The 14,436-nt window shown below is 41.7% G+C and overlaps 2 protein-coding genes across 3 annotated transcripts; one reads left to right on the top strand and one right to left on the bottom strand.

Annotated features, from left to right (window-relative positions):
* Nucleotides 1–968: 968 nt before the first annotated feature.
* pnpla2 (patatin-like phospholipase domain containing 2) lies at nucleotides 969–8,191 on the bottom strand. The gene is made up of 9 exons (XM_076734150.1): nucleotides 7,669–8,191; nucleotides 6,472–6,704; nucleotides 5,797–5,862; nucleotides 4,851–5,060; nucleotides 4,657–4,717; nucleotides 3,728–3,934; nucleotides 3,296–3,428; nucleotides 2,940–3,062; nucleotides 969–2,402 (listed from the first exon to the last, which is right to left on the bottom strand). Exons 1-9 carry the CDS (start codon nucleotides 7,853–7,855, stop codon nucleotides 2,096–2,098), a joined length of 1,527 nt encoding a protein of 508 aa, XP_076590265.1. The 5' UTR covers nucleotides 7,856–8,191; the 3' UTR covers nucleotides 969–2,095.
* A 2,971-nt stretch (nucleotides 8,192–11,162) lies between these two features.
* On the top strand, nucleotides 11,163–14,436 carry pidd1 (p53-induced death domain protein 1). 2 transcript variants are annotated; one of them, XM_076732238.1, is made up of 6 exons: nucleotides 11,163–12,226; nucleotides 12,434–12,847; nucleotides 12,978–13,130; nucleotides 13,220–13,271; nucleotides 13,381–13,582; nucleotides 14,254–14,436. In XM_076732238.1, the coding sequence occupies exons 1-6, from the start codon at nucleotides 11,569–11,571 to the stop codon at nucleotides 14,425–14,427; spliced, it is 1,653 nt and encodes a 550-aa protein (XP_076588353.1). In that variant the 5' UTR covers nucleotides 11,163–11,568; the 3' UTR covers nucleotides 14,428–14,436. The 2 variants fall into 2 exon arrangements, with proteins under 2 accessions (XP_076588353.1, XP_076588354.1); XM_076732239.1 differs by lacking the exon at nucleotides 14,254–14,436 and having other exon boundaries at nucleotides 13,422–13,547.

Raw genomic sequence — 14,436 nt, forward strand, 5'->3', positions numbered from 1 at the left:
TGTAAGCGGGATGAGCGCAACGCTGAGGGGATTCCCGGTGTGCGCCTCTAGTGTCGACAGTACGGTAAACTGTCTGGCCCCCTTTAAATCCTCTTTGTTATAATGACAGCGTTTGTTACCATCTGGTTCGTTTTCAGTTATTAAGTTAAGTTAATGGATTTGGTTGATTCACGGAAAACACATAACATGACGCACATTTCAAGGGGGGACGAATAAAAACAAAGTGGAGCTTCTTAGAACAGGAAAATTACTCACAGTGTTTGTTTATAGATTTAGTATCTTATGACTTCCCAACTTAATATCTAGTTCATCCTAGAGGCCTGTTTTTTCGTTTGTATTTTATCTTAAAATACACAGATGATTAAAGCCTACTGGTCTGCCTCCACATCATGAAGGGTTATGAATTGCTTTGAAATTCCAAATATCAAGTGTTGAATGTGATGAAACCACACACATCTTCTCAACACCTATTACTATTTTCACAAAACTGAAGTAATTTATCAGTGTTTATTACAGAACATTTGGATTTTATCATCACAGCTTCTTGTTTTTCTGAGGAATATCTTATAAATCACATATAAAATTAATTTCAGAGGCATATAAAAGCAAAATGAAGTCAATTAATGCTTTTTTTTTTTTTGTCCCAAACCTGGCTTACCATTTTCCATGTTTGACACTGTTTATGTTACCCCTTTAGTTACTGTCCAACTGTATCCTGCAGTCCATAAGAGAGCTTCATTATTTCTGTGCTTTACACAAACAAGTCCGGCATCGACTGTGATTATTTGCCTTTTGCTGGGATAATCTGGAAGCGTCCCAAGAGTCCTTTCAGGTCCCTGGTCCACTGTTTGGTTACTGTTATGGATGTGTACTGTTCCCTGCTCTGTGCGCACTTTTCTCTGTGAGTCACACCTTTTCTGGGTAATGTGAGGATCACTGTTGTGCGAAAACACTCATAAGTACCAGTTAATGTCGAACAATACCAGTTTATTTAAGGATCACATAAATAGTACTCCCTACAACATTTTGACAATATGTTAAATTCACTTAGCAATTGCTTCATTGGACTTTAAGGCACAACTTGGGGCTCGATCACACCCTTTCTTATTTCACACAGTATGAGAGAAGTGTTTGAACAGGTAGGTTAATACCTAGAAACTTAAACAGCGACATCAAATGACAAAGTGCAATTCAAACTGATTCTTTGATGAATATAAACAAAATCACATTTTTGATTTACTAACATCAAAATCATTTTTCAAAGACTTTTAAGCAGCAATTCAATACAATGTGGAACTAAAAGAGTTGTAACTTATACATAACTTAATCAAGATGATAGAAACCGGTGTCTATGATTGGAAAAGCAGAGCAAAGTGGTTTGGTTGTTTTTTTGTTTTTTCATATAAATAATTTTAAAGACATGAGACATCGACATTCAAACAAACTTAGAAACGTAAAGACACCTTTTTTTTTTCATAATACTGCATTGACACTTGCGTCAAATAAATGGAGTAACTGCCTGTAACAAACAGACTGGTGCATCCCATGTTTTCCTTCGTCCAGTCAGTCTCTTCCACCAGAAGTAACTTGGAGCTTGTAACTGGATGCAGCAGCAACACTGTGCTTAACTACTGGTCTGACTACATTCCACTAAAAACATAAACACTCGCCTATTTTAACCATGCTACTTCAAGTGCGCATTTTTGTTTGTAATGTCCTGTAATTCAAGTTTGTACATGACTGTTTGAGCACATGTGCTAAGTTTAAATGCACTTCTGTAGACCTACAGACACACTGTGTCTATGGGCTTGCCTGGTTATACTGTCATGAAAGACTTACTCAGGAATTAGTCAAGAAACACTTCATACACACTCAACTGTAAATATGGTATCTTAGTCCTATTTCCTACCCCTATGCAAAGGGGCTGATATGACAAATGTCCTCCTGGCAGCTTAAAAATATCTGAATGTAAAAATGTAAACAGATATTAAAATTGGATTTAAATTCTTTTCAAATGTTCCTGGATCTAGAATATGTAAGTAACCTCAGTAACCTCAGTGCTGCAGCATCTGTGGTAGAAACCTGGCAGAGGCTCTCAGGAGCTGCTGATGGTTTCTCCTGAGTCAGCAGGAGGTGGAATACTGTGCATTATGAGGCCTTCTGGGGAGAGCACGGATGGAGGGCTCTCATCTGGTGACACAGGTTTAGTTTTGAAGGAGCCTTGCAGGTCCATGTTGATGCACAGCACGCCGGACAGCAGCTGCCTCTTGTACTGGTCGAGACGTGTGAAGACATCTAAGACTGAAGAACTGCTCCCATTCACCCAGGTGGGAAACAGGCTGGTGGAGCTGAACTGGGATGGGAGAGACTGGTAGTGGTGCAGCTCCAGCTGACAAGAAATCCTGGAGTAACAATTATGAGCATGCACGAGTGTGAAAGATGAGCCAGCTGTAACTGTTTCAATAAGTGACTAAAGTGGCTCTAATCAATATTTTTATAACAATGCATCAAATGACAATGTGAAAGGAGTCGCTTGTACAGACAAAAAGCTTGTCGAGACAGCTCATTGTTTGGCATTCTGGCCAACAACTTTGCTGTTTTGGTTCGGCCTAACAGTGCTCATAGTGCTGTTTTTGGCTGGACTGCTCAGCTTTTCAGAGAAAAATCTCTTAAAAACACATTGTGCTCTACCTGCTCAGACGGACCCAGTCTGACGGTAACTTAATGGATCATTTAGCAGCTAAAAATGTCAATGTTGTTTTTCTGCTGCCTCCAAGTGGCCAAAATAAGTCATGTTCACATACTACGCAGCAGCTTGCAGCTTGATGATGATGGATGTTAAAAGTTGCTTTAAAAAGACAAGTATAACTACAGTCGGTGTAAATATGTGGCAGAAATGTCTAACTGAAACTGTAAATTGTACGTGGAAGTGCGCCTACCTTGCAGATATATTCCGGGAAATACTTTTGGAGGTCTGGCGAAGAACACGCTGTAGGATTTTTAATATCTGCTCTCGAATCCAGCCCACGTCTTCTTGCACATCTGGCAGCCACTCCAGAAGTCTACACACGGGATAAACAGCTGTTAGTCGATCAGCACAGAAGGTTCGTCCACTATTCTCGGCCACTAATCAATAAAAACATTCTAAAAACTCCAAACTCCAACTCAAAATAGCTGTTTTTTGCTGTACATAACTGCAAATATAGGATCTAAGTAAAAAAACAGAGGTGGTTCTGTACTGTAGTGAATAAGACAAGGATGGAATGGGACCAGATGTAATGAAGACCTGCAGTACCTGAGAGTCACTGACATGGCAGACTCCAGGGGGAGAGTGTAGGGGAGCATCATGGCTGAGACCATCCTGACAGGAAGCATGTTGCTCAGCGACTGCACCAGGCTCCTCCTTTCCATGCAGGCCTCAATGAGAGCTGCAGACGGAGGCAAAGAGGATCACAACGCTTCCCTAAAACTAGTCATAGAATTAACCTCAAATTAAAGTCTAAGTCTAAAAAAAGGCTTCATCAAGTGTCTGGTGAGGATTTATGTGTTTACCAACTTCTCCTACTTCTTCTGATTAATACCCATCAAAGGTTACAAAGCTGAGGCCGTGGCTGTTTTTAGAAGCTCGTGAAATGTGATGTTTTAGAGATACGTGGTTTTCACAGCTATGAAGCCACAGCTATTCCTTCTTCTTGCACCTCCTCTCATTTGTTCTGTGATATGTTACCTTTGTGCAGTTTGGGTGGAAGGTGTTCAATGAAATGGTCCTCGCTTGAAGAGCTGCATTGAACCGTCACTGATCCCTCCCCCTCGTGGGTTTTTTCTTCCTCTACATCGCTTTTATTGTCCTCCTCATCATCGTCATAATCCTCATTTTCTTCAGCATTAGCGAACAGGGGTCTGTCTTTGAGAGGTCCGTTGAAATTGAGCAATCCTGAACACAGAAGAAAATGTGAAAGCGTTATTTTTTTCTTAGTTAAATCTTTTTAACATAATTGTACATATTGATTTTGTAAAGCAGCCCCCAAATACTAATCCTTTTTCACTTTTACTCAATTGAAAACAGCACAAAGACAATATATTTAATGTTTGACCCCATCAGCTTCATTGATATTTGTAAATATTTGCTTATTCTGAATTTGATGCAGCAACACATTTTAGACAAGTTGGGACAGGAGCAACAAAAGACTGGGAAAGATGTGAAATGCTCCAAAAACACCTGTTTGGAACATTCCACAAGTAAACAGGTTCATTGGTGACAGGTGATAGGATCATGATTGGGTATGAAAGGGGCATCCTGGAAAGACTCAGTCGTTCACAAGCCAGGATGGAGCGAGGTTCACCACTTTGTGAACACATGATTGTATAAAGGATGTTCCTACATGGGCTCAGGAATACTTTGTAAAATTGTTGTCAGCAAATATGTTACACAGTGTTTGAACTTTTTTGAAATCAGGGTTGCATCATGTTGATTCTGTGTTGAAAAAATTGTCAAAAAATCAAAAACAAATAAAATGAAATAAACACACTGAGGACACACTGATATGCTTTATCAAAACATCAGTCTCGCTAATTAAAGCTCTGAGCCCTTCTTTAAACTGAAGCATGACGTGATTTGCAGAAGGTTCCAAAACAAAGTCAATCACTGTTTCTTACCATTCTTCTTCAAGAAGTGCAGAGCGTCTTTATATCCCTGCTTACACATGGCCTTCATAACCTGCACTCAAAACAAACACATATTCATCTCTCATGAGTCTGTCGAGTTCACTCCAGTTCATCCGAGCCAACAATTTATCTGTACACATGTGTGTGTGTGTATGGACCAAGAAGGTTGTAATCAAATGACCTACCATTGGGTCTGGAGGGAAAAGGGCTCTGGAGACTCTGTAGAGGTTGGTGAGAGTGAACTGGATGCTTGTGTTGGTGAATCGCAGCTCGTGTATGTTGGTCGAGGTGTCTCGGGGACAGATGTCGCTCTCTCCAGAGAACGGGGACACGGTGATGGTGTTTTTCAGCTCATACTGAGGCAGATTGTCTGAGATTCCTCCGTCTACATACCGCTGGATGATGAAAGATAAATATTAACATCAGAACAAGCAGAATTCTTTCAAAACATGGACTGTAAACCCTTTGAGAGCACTGAAAGGGTTTGTCCAGAGAGCAATCATCAGGCGGGATATGATAATCGTCACATCACATCCTGTGTATTGATTCACGTTTGTTTTTATCGAAGCTGGTGAACTTTTAAACTCGCGTCAACAAATGACAGCAGAGTGACATCAGATCCTTGAATTTGAGCCACTGAGGGTATGAGAGGACAGAACAAACTCAAAGCCTCTGCCAACATGGTCACATCTGGCTCTGCCACTCTCAAACTTTGGTCACATGGCCTGTAGACACAAGCACATGTAAGCTCTTAAAAGCCACCACAGAGGCCAAAGAGGGAGGGTGGGAGCACTGGGATTGCTCAATATTGTTTCCCAGGGAACCTTTGTGCTAGAACATGTCCAGCAAGAAAAAAAAAATCATTGTTTCCACACACGTGCCATTCAGAGCAAACACATTCTTCAGGAAGGGAGGGCAGCTACTGAAAAAGTGCCAAATGTAACAACAAAGCACAATAAGAAGAAATACAGTAAACGGTTCAAGCAAAGCAGCAGCAAAGTAAACGGGTCATTACACAGCAACACCTAGCACGCAGCTTTGAATTTAAAATCCATGAAAATTGCATTTGGGTTTTTCCTTTGCGTGGGTCAGACGTTGGCAACATGAGGACAGTGCAGTGAATGTACTCACCACTCCTTGCAGTGTGGGAGGAATAATGCCACAATACACCGGGATGAAGGCACTGCAGACACATGCCTGGTTAACAAAAGAGATCATGTAAGAAACACGGTTTTAACTTTGACACAACTAAAATTGTAAATGTGTATTGTAAATGTTATGGATGGATGAGTGATATATATGTATTAGTTATTGCAATGTCATGACATGTTAAATGCTCAGAGAGGACACATTACAGTTAAATTATGACATTATTGTAGCTCAGTCAAATAAACAGCCACTTCTTATCATCATCATCATCATCAATTAATCTGCAGATTACTCTTGATTTACTGTTTGATTCTATAAAATGTCAGAAAATAGTGAAATGAATTAGTCGTAATTTTCAGAAAAAAAAACATGATGTCTTCAGATGTTTTCTTTGGTTCTTCTAATAGTCCAACATGTAAAGATAAACAATACATAAGGATATCAAATAGAGAAAAACAGCAAAGCCTCACACTTGAGAAGCTGAAATCAACAATCATATCCACATTACTGATGATCATTTGTCCAGAAATGTTCTTCTATGTCACATCCTCAGCACTGAGGTATTAAATCAACTGTATCCTGACATCCGATTTCATTAATATCACCTAAATCTACTCCAAAATTTTGAGGAAAAATACACTCAGACTCAATGCACACCTGCACCAGCTCCTCCTTGTTGTTGAAGTGTGACACCACGACATTTTCTCCATCTGTGACTCGAGTCAGAGAGATTCCTAACCGCCCGTTGGCCTGATGGTGGCAATCGGCTGGCAGGGTGCGGCTCAGCATGTGACGCACAATCTTCACCAGGTTAAAGGAAGGATGCATGGGTCCGAGGAACCGCTTCCTCGCTTCCTTGGCCACATCGATGATGCTCGCACCTGCCTCTCCTGTGAAGACATTAAGACACTGTTACTGTAAGCGAAGCGATACAGAGAAGATGGAACTGTGCTCGTCCAGAGAAACTGTAATTTGGGTGCATAATAAAATCTTTATTAAATATTCTACTCAACCATATTTGGTAAAGGAAGAATTACAGAGGAGCCAACAGTGATGCTGTCATAGAGCAGTCAAGAGGATGTTATGTTTCTCTTAAAACAATCAGAGAAGAAGATGATTATCACTTTAAAGACCACCACTGAACTGGAAAGGGCTTAGTTGGTGTTGCATATTCATTTTTAAATGGCTCTGATTAGGATGCCATATTGATCCTTTAAGAGTGGTTTATGTACTTACTTTTCAGGGACTTTAATAGAGCAGTTCCTACTTTTAATGCACTTTATTATTGTTCTTTTACTCAAGTACTTTCATCTGACAGCTGCAGCTATGAGCAGCACGTGTGGTATATGTCGCAGTGAAGCACGTGCTCGGTTCAATTATTAACTAACAAAAAATAATCCACTAATCAATGATGGTAAGGAAGTGAGGCTTACACATTAATGTGTACGATACTGTAATATCATACTTCTGTGCTTTTGCCTAAGAAAAACTCTTATAATTATAAGATGATTTATACACTGTAGTATTGCTAATTTACTTTTGCTGAAGTAAAAGATCTGAGTACTTCTTCCACCACTTGCTTACAAAAGTAATCCATTCCTATTGTAGCTACACTGATCCTGCACAATCTACCAATACTGTACACCTGATGGTAAATCTTGTGTAATTTTAGTAGTTAAAATTTGACTGCGGGACTTTTACTTGTAACAGATTATGTTTATAGTGTAATCTGAGTACTTCTTTCACCACCGGTGATTACACGGAGATGTCTGTTTACAGAACAAGACCTTAAACTTAGTCACTGACTCTGGCACCTTACGTCCATTTAAAGATAAATACAGAAGAGATACGTACCAAGACAGACCCCAGTGACCAGTGCAGTGGCGGATAGGGCTCCGGCGGACGCCCCGTATATGTGCCGGGCGTTCAGCACCAGGAACGGAGCTTGTTCCAACAGACAGCTGGCAACACCGATGTGGTAAATGCCGAGGAAGCCGCAGCCTGCAAACGAGATGTTCCACGGAGAGTCCAGAGGAAACATACCGGTGACCGTCCGCGGCTTCGTCAAGTGGGGCTAAGGTCGCTGTCAATGAGACAAAGTTCAACAGCTACAGGAGAACTACTCTGCTGTTGACGCTAAACACTGTTTATTTTCCGTTAATGGTGCCTCTTTACATGCTGTCTTCGGGTTAACGGACTGTATCTACTATCACCGCAAGTCACGTTTGTCTTTACAGGTGACGTCGCTAAACTGACATTAAAACACAAAATTCCCCTTCTGCCTTAGCTGTACCCCGTTAGTAAATGTTCTAATTAAACACAGCCTTAAGCTAGTTAAATAGCTTCGTGGTGAGCCACGGGGAGTTCTTGATGTTTCACCCACTTGGTTGGTGTGTATTGGGAGGCGAGCGCAGAGTACACCGGCTTGTCCAATCACAATCGACATCGCAAAGCGCAGAGACCAACCGCAGGTGAAACAGTTGATGAGATGACCAATCACAGACCACAGCGCTGAAACACCCGCGAAGTCCTTGAGCGGGCACTCTGACAGCTGTCATATTCCCTTGACAGGGCAACGCGGTTTGTTTTGTGCTTTCTAAATTTATCTGCCTGTTTGTTTGTGCTAATATTTTTGTCCATATATATATATAAAAAAACAACTAAAATAGGCTGTATTGGGACTTTGTTTTCGTAATAGGTCTTATCATAAGGAAGAATGTGTATTGATTTCCGACTGTGCAGTAAGGCCTGCTGGATACATTAACCTATTTACAGATCGATTAAAGCAAACCTGCGATAGCGCACTGACAGTCATCTGCTCTTGTTTATTTGTTGTAGTAGTCATAAAACTGGTTAACACATTACATGCCTCTCAAGAACATGCAGGAGTTGAGAAGTTTTCCTTTTCAGCGAGAACAAGTAGAATCTGTCCTCACAGTGTGGATGTGCACATTTGGCTTATTTGCAACGTCCGCATTACTAAATAGTAAACGGTAGTAGACTTTCACAAGAAATTGTAATGAAATCACAAATCTCTTGCATCCGAAGCTCACTCAACAAAAACAAAAAAATGTTTTTCTGTAACACTTCCTAGAAAAAACTATTCACAGAATTAGGCTGCAAATAGTTCATTTTTGTGGGCACAAATCCAGGTTCTCTTTGGGACATGGTTCCTCAGAGAGCATTTCCCATTGTGAAACCACCATCAGCTAGGGTTCATTGTGTATCCTTGCTCTATTGACAACAGACAGTCAAAGCAACCCAGGGCCCCAGGAGTCCCAGGTTCATGGGGCTTTTTCACAGGAATGTGCACCACTAAAGGATGGTTCGTTGAAGTTGAATCAGTGAATCAGTCTGCTTGATGACATCAGGGGGGCTAATAACAAAAAACACTAAGCCAATAAAAGCACATTTTGTTGTTGATGCTGTCAAAATCCAACAAGTTCTGTTCACATTACTGATGTTCAAAAAAAATCTAAATGACACAAAGTCCAACATGGTGGACTTTTATGGTCCAAGCATTTATTTTTGTAGAGCACATCAAGCTGCAGTTGTATGTCCAACTTCAAGTCAGTCAGACTTGCGGTGTGTGTGGCCTCTCCAACATTGGATTTCTGGGCCTTAATTACAGCGCCACCATCTGCCCAACTGGGATCATACATCTTGGGAAGCAATTTGAGATGATGCAGCTCAGTAATAACAATCCTAACAATAATTTGATCCTTTGGGGCATGAACCCTAATTAAAAGTTTTTGAACATTAAAGTTAACACATTTGTATCATTGTGAAAACACATTTGAATAAACATTTGAAAAAAAAAAAAGGATTTAACTTGTGTTTATTTCCAAGGAGTCGCACAGATTCATGAGAAGAAAAGTCATTCTGGCTGAGTTCCAAGAAAAGTGACTCAAAAGGTGATATGTGTCTGACCGGATGATGACAGCCGCGCTGGGAGGTTTTCTGGGCAGTTTTTGTTATTGCATCTGAATGGAACAAATTCTTTTCTACATAAGTAAATGGTTTCCACAACAGAGATGAACTTTTGACAAAATTTCTTGACCAATATGCAGTGCAGTTTGTACTGACGGGTCACAAAGGGGTTATGAGATAAAAACAAGATGTGTTATCCTTTTGAAGAAGAATGACAGTTCAGACAAAAATGATGAGAATCAGAATCAGATTTTTTTTCCGTTGCTCACAGTCTACTTACACAGGAATAGACATAACAGCTAAGAACAAGGACAACAAAACTGAACAAAGGCAAAGAACAGCCAGGAATACATGTCTATACACAGAAGATACAGCATACAATATACACTGACAGTGACAATGCATGATGATATGTAAATGGTGCATTTAAACTGACAAAATATAATCTATAATGGAAGTAAGTGGATGTTTTATTGACAGACAGTCATCAACACTGTGTTACAGATTTAACTGATCACCAGAGTGATAGCCTGTGCGAAGAAACTGCTCTTGTGTCAGTCTGTCATGTGTTGCGTCTGCAGTGCTCCTGCATGGAAGACAGGTTGTAACCAGTGATTTTCTGTGCAGTCTTGACTGTCTGCAGCAGTCAGCTCCTGTGCCGGCCAATCATATATGTATGTATAAAGATACATAAGTTTTATCTTACTTTAATCAAAATTTGAATTGTGCATTATAAGTTTAATAGACTAAATTTGAAAAAAACAAACAAACATATTGAGTCTTTAAATTATAAATGAATTATTGTATTTTTAAAAGTAGTACTTGAAGTACTACTTTTGTGATTAAATTCACTAATGTGTCTGCCTATTATATTTAAAGAAATTAATCTCTAAAATTCAACATTTATCTCATGATAAACAGATGGATGTTTGAGCAAAAGAAGCCTAACAAGCACCTCTTGAATTAAGCTGTAAACGTTTTAATTTAATATAATTTAACTGTTTACACTGTGAGCCGTGTGTGTGTGTGTGTGTGTGTGTGTGTGTGTGTGTTGGGTACTGCATGGAAATCAGTAATACACACACCACCACACTGTGAAACTTGTTGGTGGAGCTGATTAACAGCGCCACCTGATGGCCGAACAGGCACAGACAGCCAGTGCACACGTTGACGAGACTCAACCGTCCCGCCCTGAGTTGAAACTTTGGCGGCGCTAGCATGAAGGCGCTCGTTGTTAAATCCAGGAGCAACCGGAGAGGCGGGGCTCCCTACTTTCAAACTGATACAGAAGACTAGGTTCCTCCCGTCGTGCTTCCGTGGGAGATATAGTGAAAAAACGAACGTCCCCAATGGAATGCGAAGCGTTTTCTTTCAAAACATTGTCGGGCAGGAGGAAGTGAGCACAGTGGCGGCTGGAGAGGACAGATTGGAGAAGCAGGTTAACCTAATGAGTTATGTTACACATTATTTAGCAAACATAACACTATGCTACATTAGCTTATAAGTATCATTAGAAGCGGAATATAGAGGTCACTAACGAAGCCACAGAGGCCAGCAGATGTTATTTTATATAAATTCACGGAAATATGATGAGGCTACAACATAACTGTGGCTAGCTAAGGGCTAACAATACTGTAACTGTTACAGCGACGTACTCAGCAAACATGTCCAGTAAAATGTCCTTCGTCGCTTTTGTCATTTAGCTCCATCTGGCTTTAATGACAGTGACACATCAGACAGACGCATCATGCAGAAAGACAACCTCGGAGCAGTACTGGACCGGTAGGACACTGTTAGCTAGCTGTGTTATAAACAGCAGCTTCAATGGAGAGAAGCAGCGAGGAAGGGGCTGCTCCTGATGAAGATGGGGACCAGGAAGCCGGTTGGATGATGAAGCCTTACAGGTCAGAGACTGAAGAAGACGAATTGACACCTGTACGTAACCCAGCGGGAACAGAATCCAAAGACCCTTCTACGGACATTTTGGCTGTGAGACTCTGGAGAGGACTTGTGTTCCTGGATCAGGAGAAACCAGAAAGGAAGACTGGACCAGCTGTATCAGATGTTCTGTTATCTGATGGTCAGGCAGAAGCTGTTGAGCCAGAGAGGGATGCTCCCTCTGTGTCTCCCTCCAGCCTCATGGACACCTGTGATCCTTCCATATCAAGCCTCTCCTCATCTTACTCCTCCACCCATCATCATCCCAATTTATCTTCATCCTCGTCTTCCTCTTCCTCGGTCTTGTCTCTGACTCCACCCTTGCCTCCCACCGTGGAGCTCGCAGCTGTGTTGACTGATACAAGGCTGACCCTGGATGTGTACCAGGGAGGAGCAGCGGCGCTGCCTCTGCTTTGGAGGTCCATCCCAGAGCAGCTGAGGGGCCTCCAGTACCTGAGACTGGGCTCTGAGGATAAGCCAGGCTTGGATGGTGCAATGGATGTCCTACCTCATCTGGCACAGCTGCGCTCACTGGCTGTTCGTGGTACTTGTATGCTTAATTCCATGTGGTTAGCTCAGAGCCTTAAGTGCTTAATTCATTGTAGTTTTTATCCTTGGTCTTTTGACATACAAAAGAAGATGCAGTACATACTGTGTTAATACATTATAATCTGGGCTTCATTCTCTGTGTTTTTCCTTGCTTTGCTCCAATCTTTTTGCTTCTAACTGCACTTTTTTCTCTTAATTCAAGGACACTGTTTTTATGACTCGCAAGGTGATCCACTGCCTGGCCTCCTCACCACTTTGCCCTCATCCATCTCCTCCCTTTCTCATCTGGTACACCTGGATCTTTCCTTCAACCAGCTCACCTGTCTGCCATCCTGCCTTCTCTGCTTGCCTGTACTGTCCTCTTTGCTCCTCTGTCACAACCGCCTCTCAGCTTTGCCTCCTGACATAGGCCTGCTGTCCTCCCTCACCTACCTCTCCCTCCTGGCCAACGAGCTGGTCTCTCTCCCCCAGAGTCTGGGTGAGCTGAAAGCACTACAAACACTGGATGTTTCACATAACCTCCTTCAGCAACTACCTGATGAAATTGGTTCTCTGGAGGAGCTTGTTAAGCTGGAATTGTCCCACAACAAACTGAAGCAGCTACCAGAGAGCATGGGTAAGGGTGTGAGGGTGAGTGGTTGTGTCAATGAAAGACCATCACAGTAATCAGCTGGAAGTCTCATTGTTTCATCTAAGTTAAATTCATGAATGCAGCAGTAAAAAATAGCCCCTTCTTTGTTGCCCAGGCTCTCTCCTCTCCCTAAGGGAACTTGTCATTTACAGCAATGACCTCCGCCTGATCCCACATTGCCTGGACAAACTGTCTCTGCTGAAAATAGATGTGCGTGACAATCCTTTGGGACAACCCCCAACCCCTCCTCCCCTGCCTCCTACACCTGGTGAGCAGAGAAATATAATGGCTTCAAATTGAAAAGTGCTTCCATTATTTGCCATCAGATACTGAGTTGCATCACTGTTTTCTCGCCAGATGAAACAGAAACAAAAATTCCAGAGTTGCACCTCGCATTTAATCAGCACGGGTACAGTTTACTCTGAACACACAAACATTTTCAAAATCTCAGCAGTAATATTGTCTGTGAAGGTGTTTTTGACTGAGATTAAAGATGTTGTGCTCCTTTTGCTCCTTAGTTTCTCTGTTTCGTCTGCTGGATGTCATGTGTTTCTCCCAGGGGGGGCTGAGCTGCTATTCCCCCCTGGATGCCTGATGACAACCACAAGACTGGAGTGGGCAGAGAAAAGGCCAGAGAGGAAGTGGATTAAGCTGGAGGAACATGACATCTTACTCAGCCGTCCACTGGAACTTCGTCCTCATGGAATTACATTTCTAAAGGTGTAAAAAAAAAATAGTAGCATGATAAAATGCAGAATTTAACTGCACAACAGCTGCTAACATAGACAACAAGGTCAGCAACATACGAGATGATGTCATTTAATTGCGTCAGGGAAATATTTTAGGGGTGTGACGAATCAGGGAAGGACACGTTGCAACTGATAAAACCCGATCGGAAAGTGAACGTGGGTGTCTGCGTCATTGTTTCCAGATGTCTTCATCCATTTCCAGACTACAACACAATCCCAAAGTTGTTGAAGTAAAATGGGGTCAGCAGAGTTTCCGAAAGTCTCACTTTTAGGGTTTCTAAAACGCTGTTAGGCATAAATGTAGCAAAAGTTATGTGTTTTAAGATGAAAGCATATTAGTGTGGATGTAGCCTAAGAGACATGGTCATGTACCAGGAGCAGAGCATCTAATGTTATCACGTTTATCGAGTTTTTGGAACTTGATCCAACAGGGACGAAAAGCCAGGATTTCTTATTGCATGTACGGAAGTGCAATAAGAAATCGCAGGAGCACTCTAAATGAATATTGTGAAGACTAATGTGAAAATACTCAAACACTTTCAGTTGTTTTTCGAAAGAGTTTTATTCTTGTTACATCTTGTGACTGTTTTCTTTCCTGCGTTTGCGTGACATAAATGTACCTCAACTTTGAAATCCTCACAGCCGGTGGAGGTGTGTGTGCCATATCATCGGACAAGAAAAAGGGAGGTGGTCGTGCGGAGGTTTGACGGACAGTCGTGGAGCACTCTGCCCACTGCTCTAAGGAGAGGAAGCGAGAGCCATAGCAGTCACCCCGGTGGACGTCCTGCCAGGGTAAAGTGTGAAACCTCCTACTGATAAAGAATT

Source organism: Chaetodon auriga, chromosome 6 (assembly GCF_051107435.1).
Source record: "Chaetodon auriga isolate fChaAug3 chromosome 6, fChaAug3.hap1, whole genome shotgun sequence".
Classification (NCBI taxonomy): Eukaryota; Metazoa; Chordata; class Actinopteri; order Chaetodontiformes; family Chaetodontidae; genus Chaetodon; species Chaetodon auriga.

Bases quoted from the DNA above. Each gene is read 5' to 3' on its own strand.
- pnpla2 (XM_076734150.1), bottom strand. From the start codon at position 7,855: ATGTTTCCTCTGGACTCTCCGTGGAACATCTCGTTTGCAGGCTGCGGC. The intron at 5,863-6,471 runs GTGTGCATTGAG...TTTGTTAACCAG, and splicing joins ACAAGGAGGAGCTGGTGCAG to GCATGTGTCTGCAGTGCCTT. The intron at 5,061-5,796 runs GTGAGTACATTC...TTCATCATCCAG, and splicing joins CTCCCACACTGCAAGGAGTG to CGGTATGTAGACGGAGGAAT.
- pidd1 (XM_076732238.1), top strand. From the start codon at position 11,569: ATGGAGAGAAGCAGCGAGGAAGGGGCTGCTCCTGATGAAGATGGGGAC. The intron at 13,131-13,219 runs GTGAGCAGAGAA...TTTTCTCGCCAG, and splicing joins TCCCCTGCCTCCTACACCTG to ATGAAACAGAAACAAAAATT. The intron at 13,272-13,380 runs GTACAGTTTACT...TTTGCTCCTTAG, and splicing joins CTCGCATTTAATCAGCACGG to TTTCTCTGTTTCGTCTGCTG.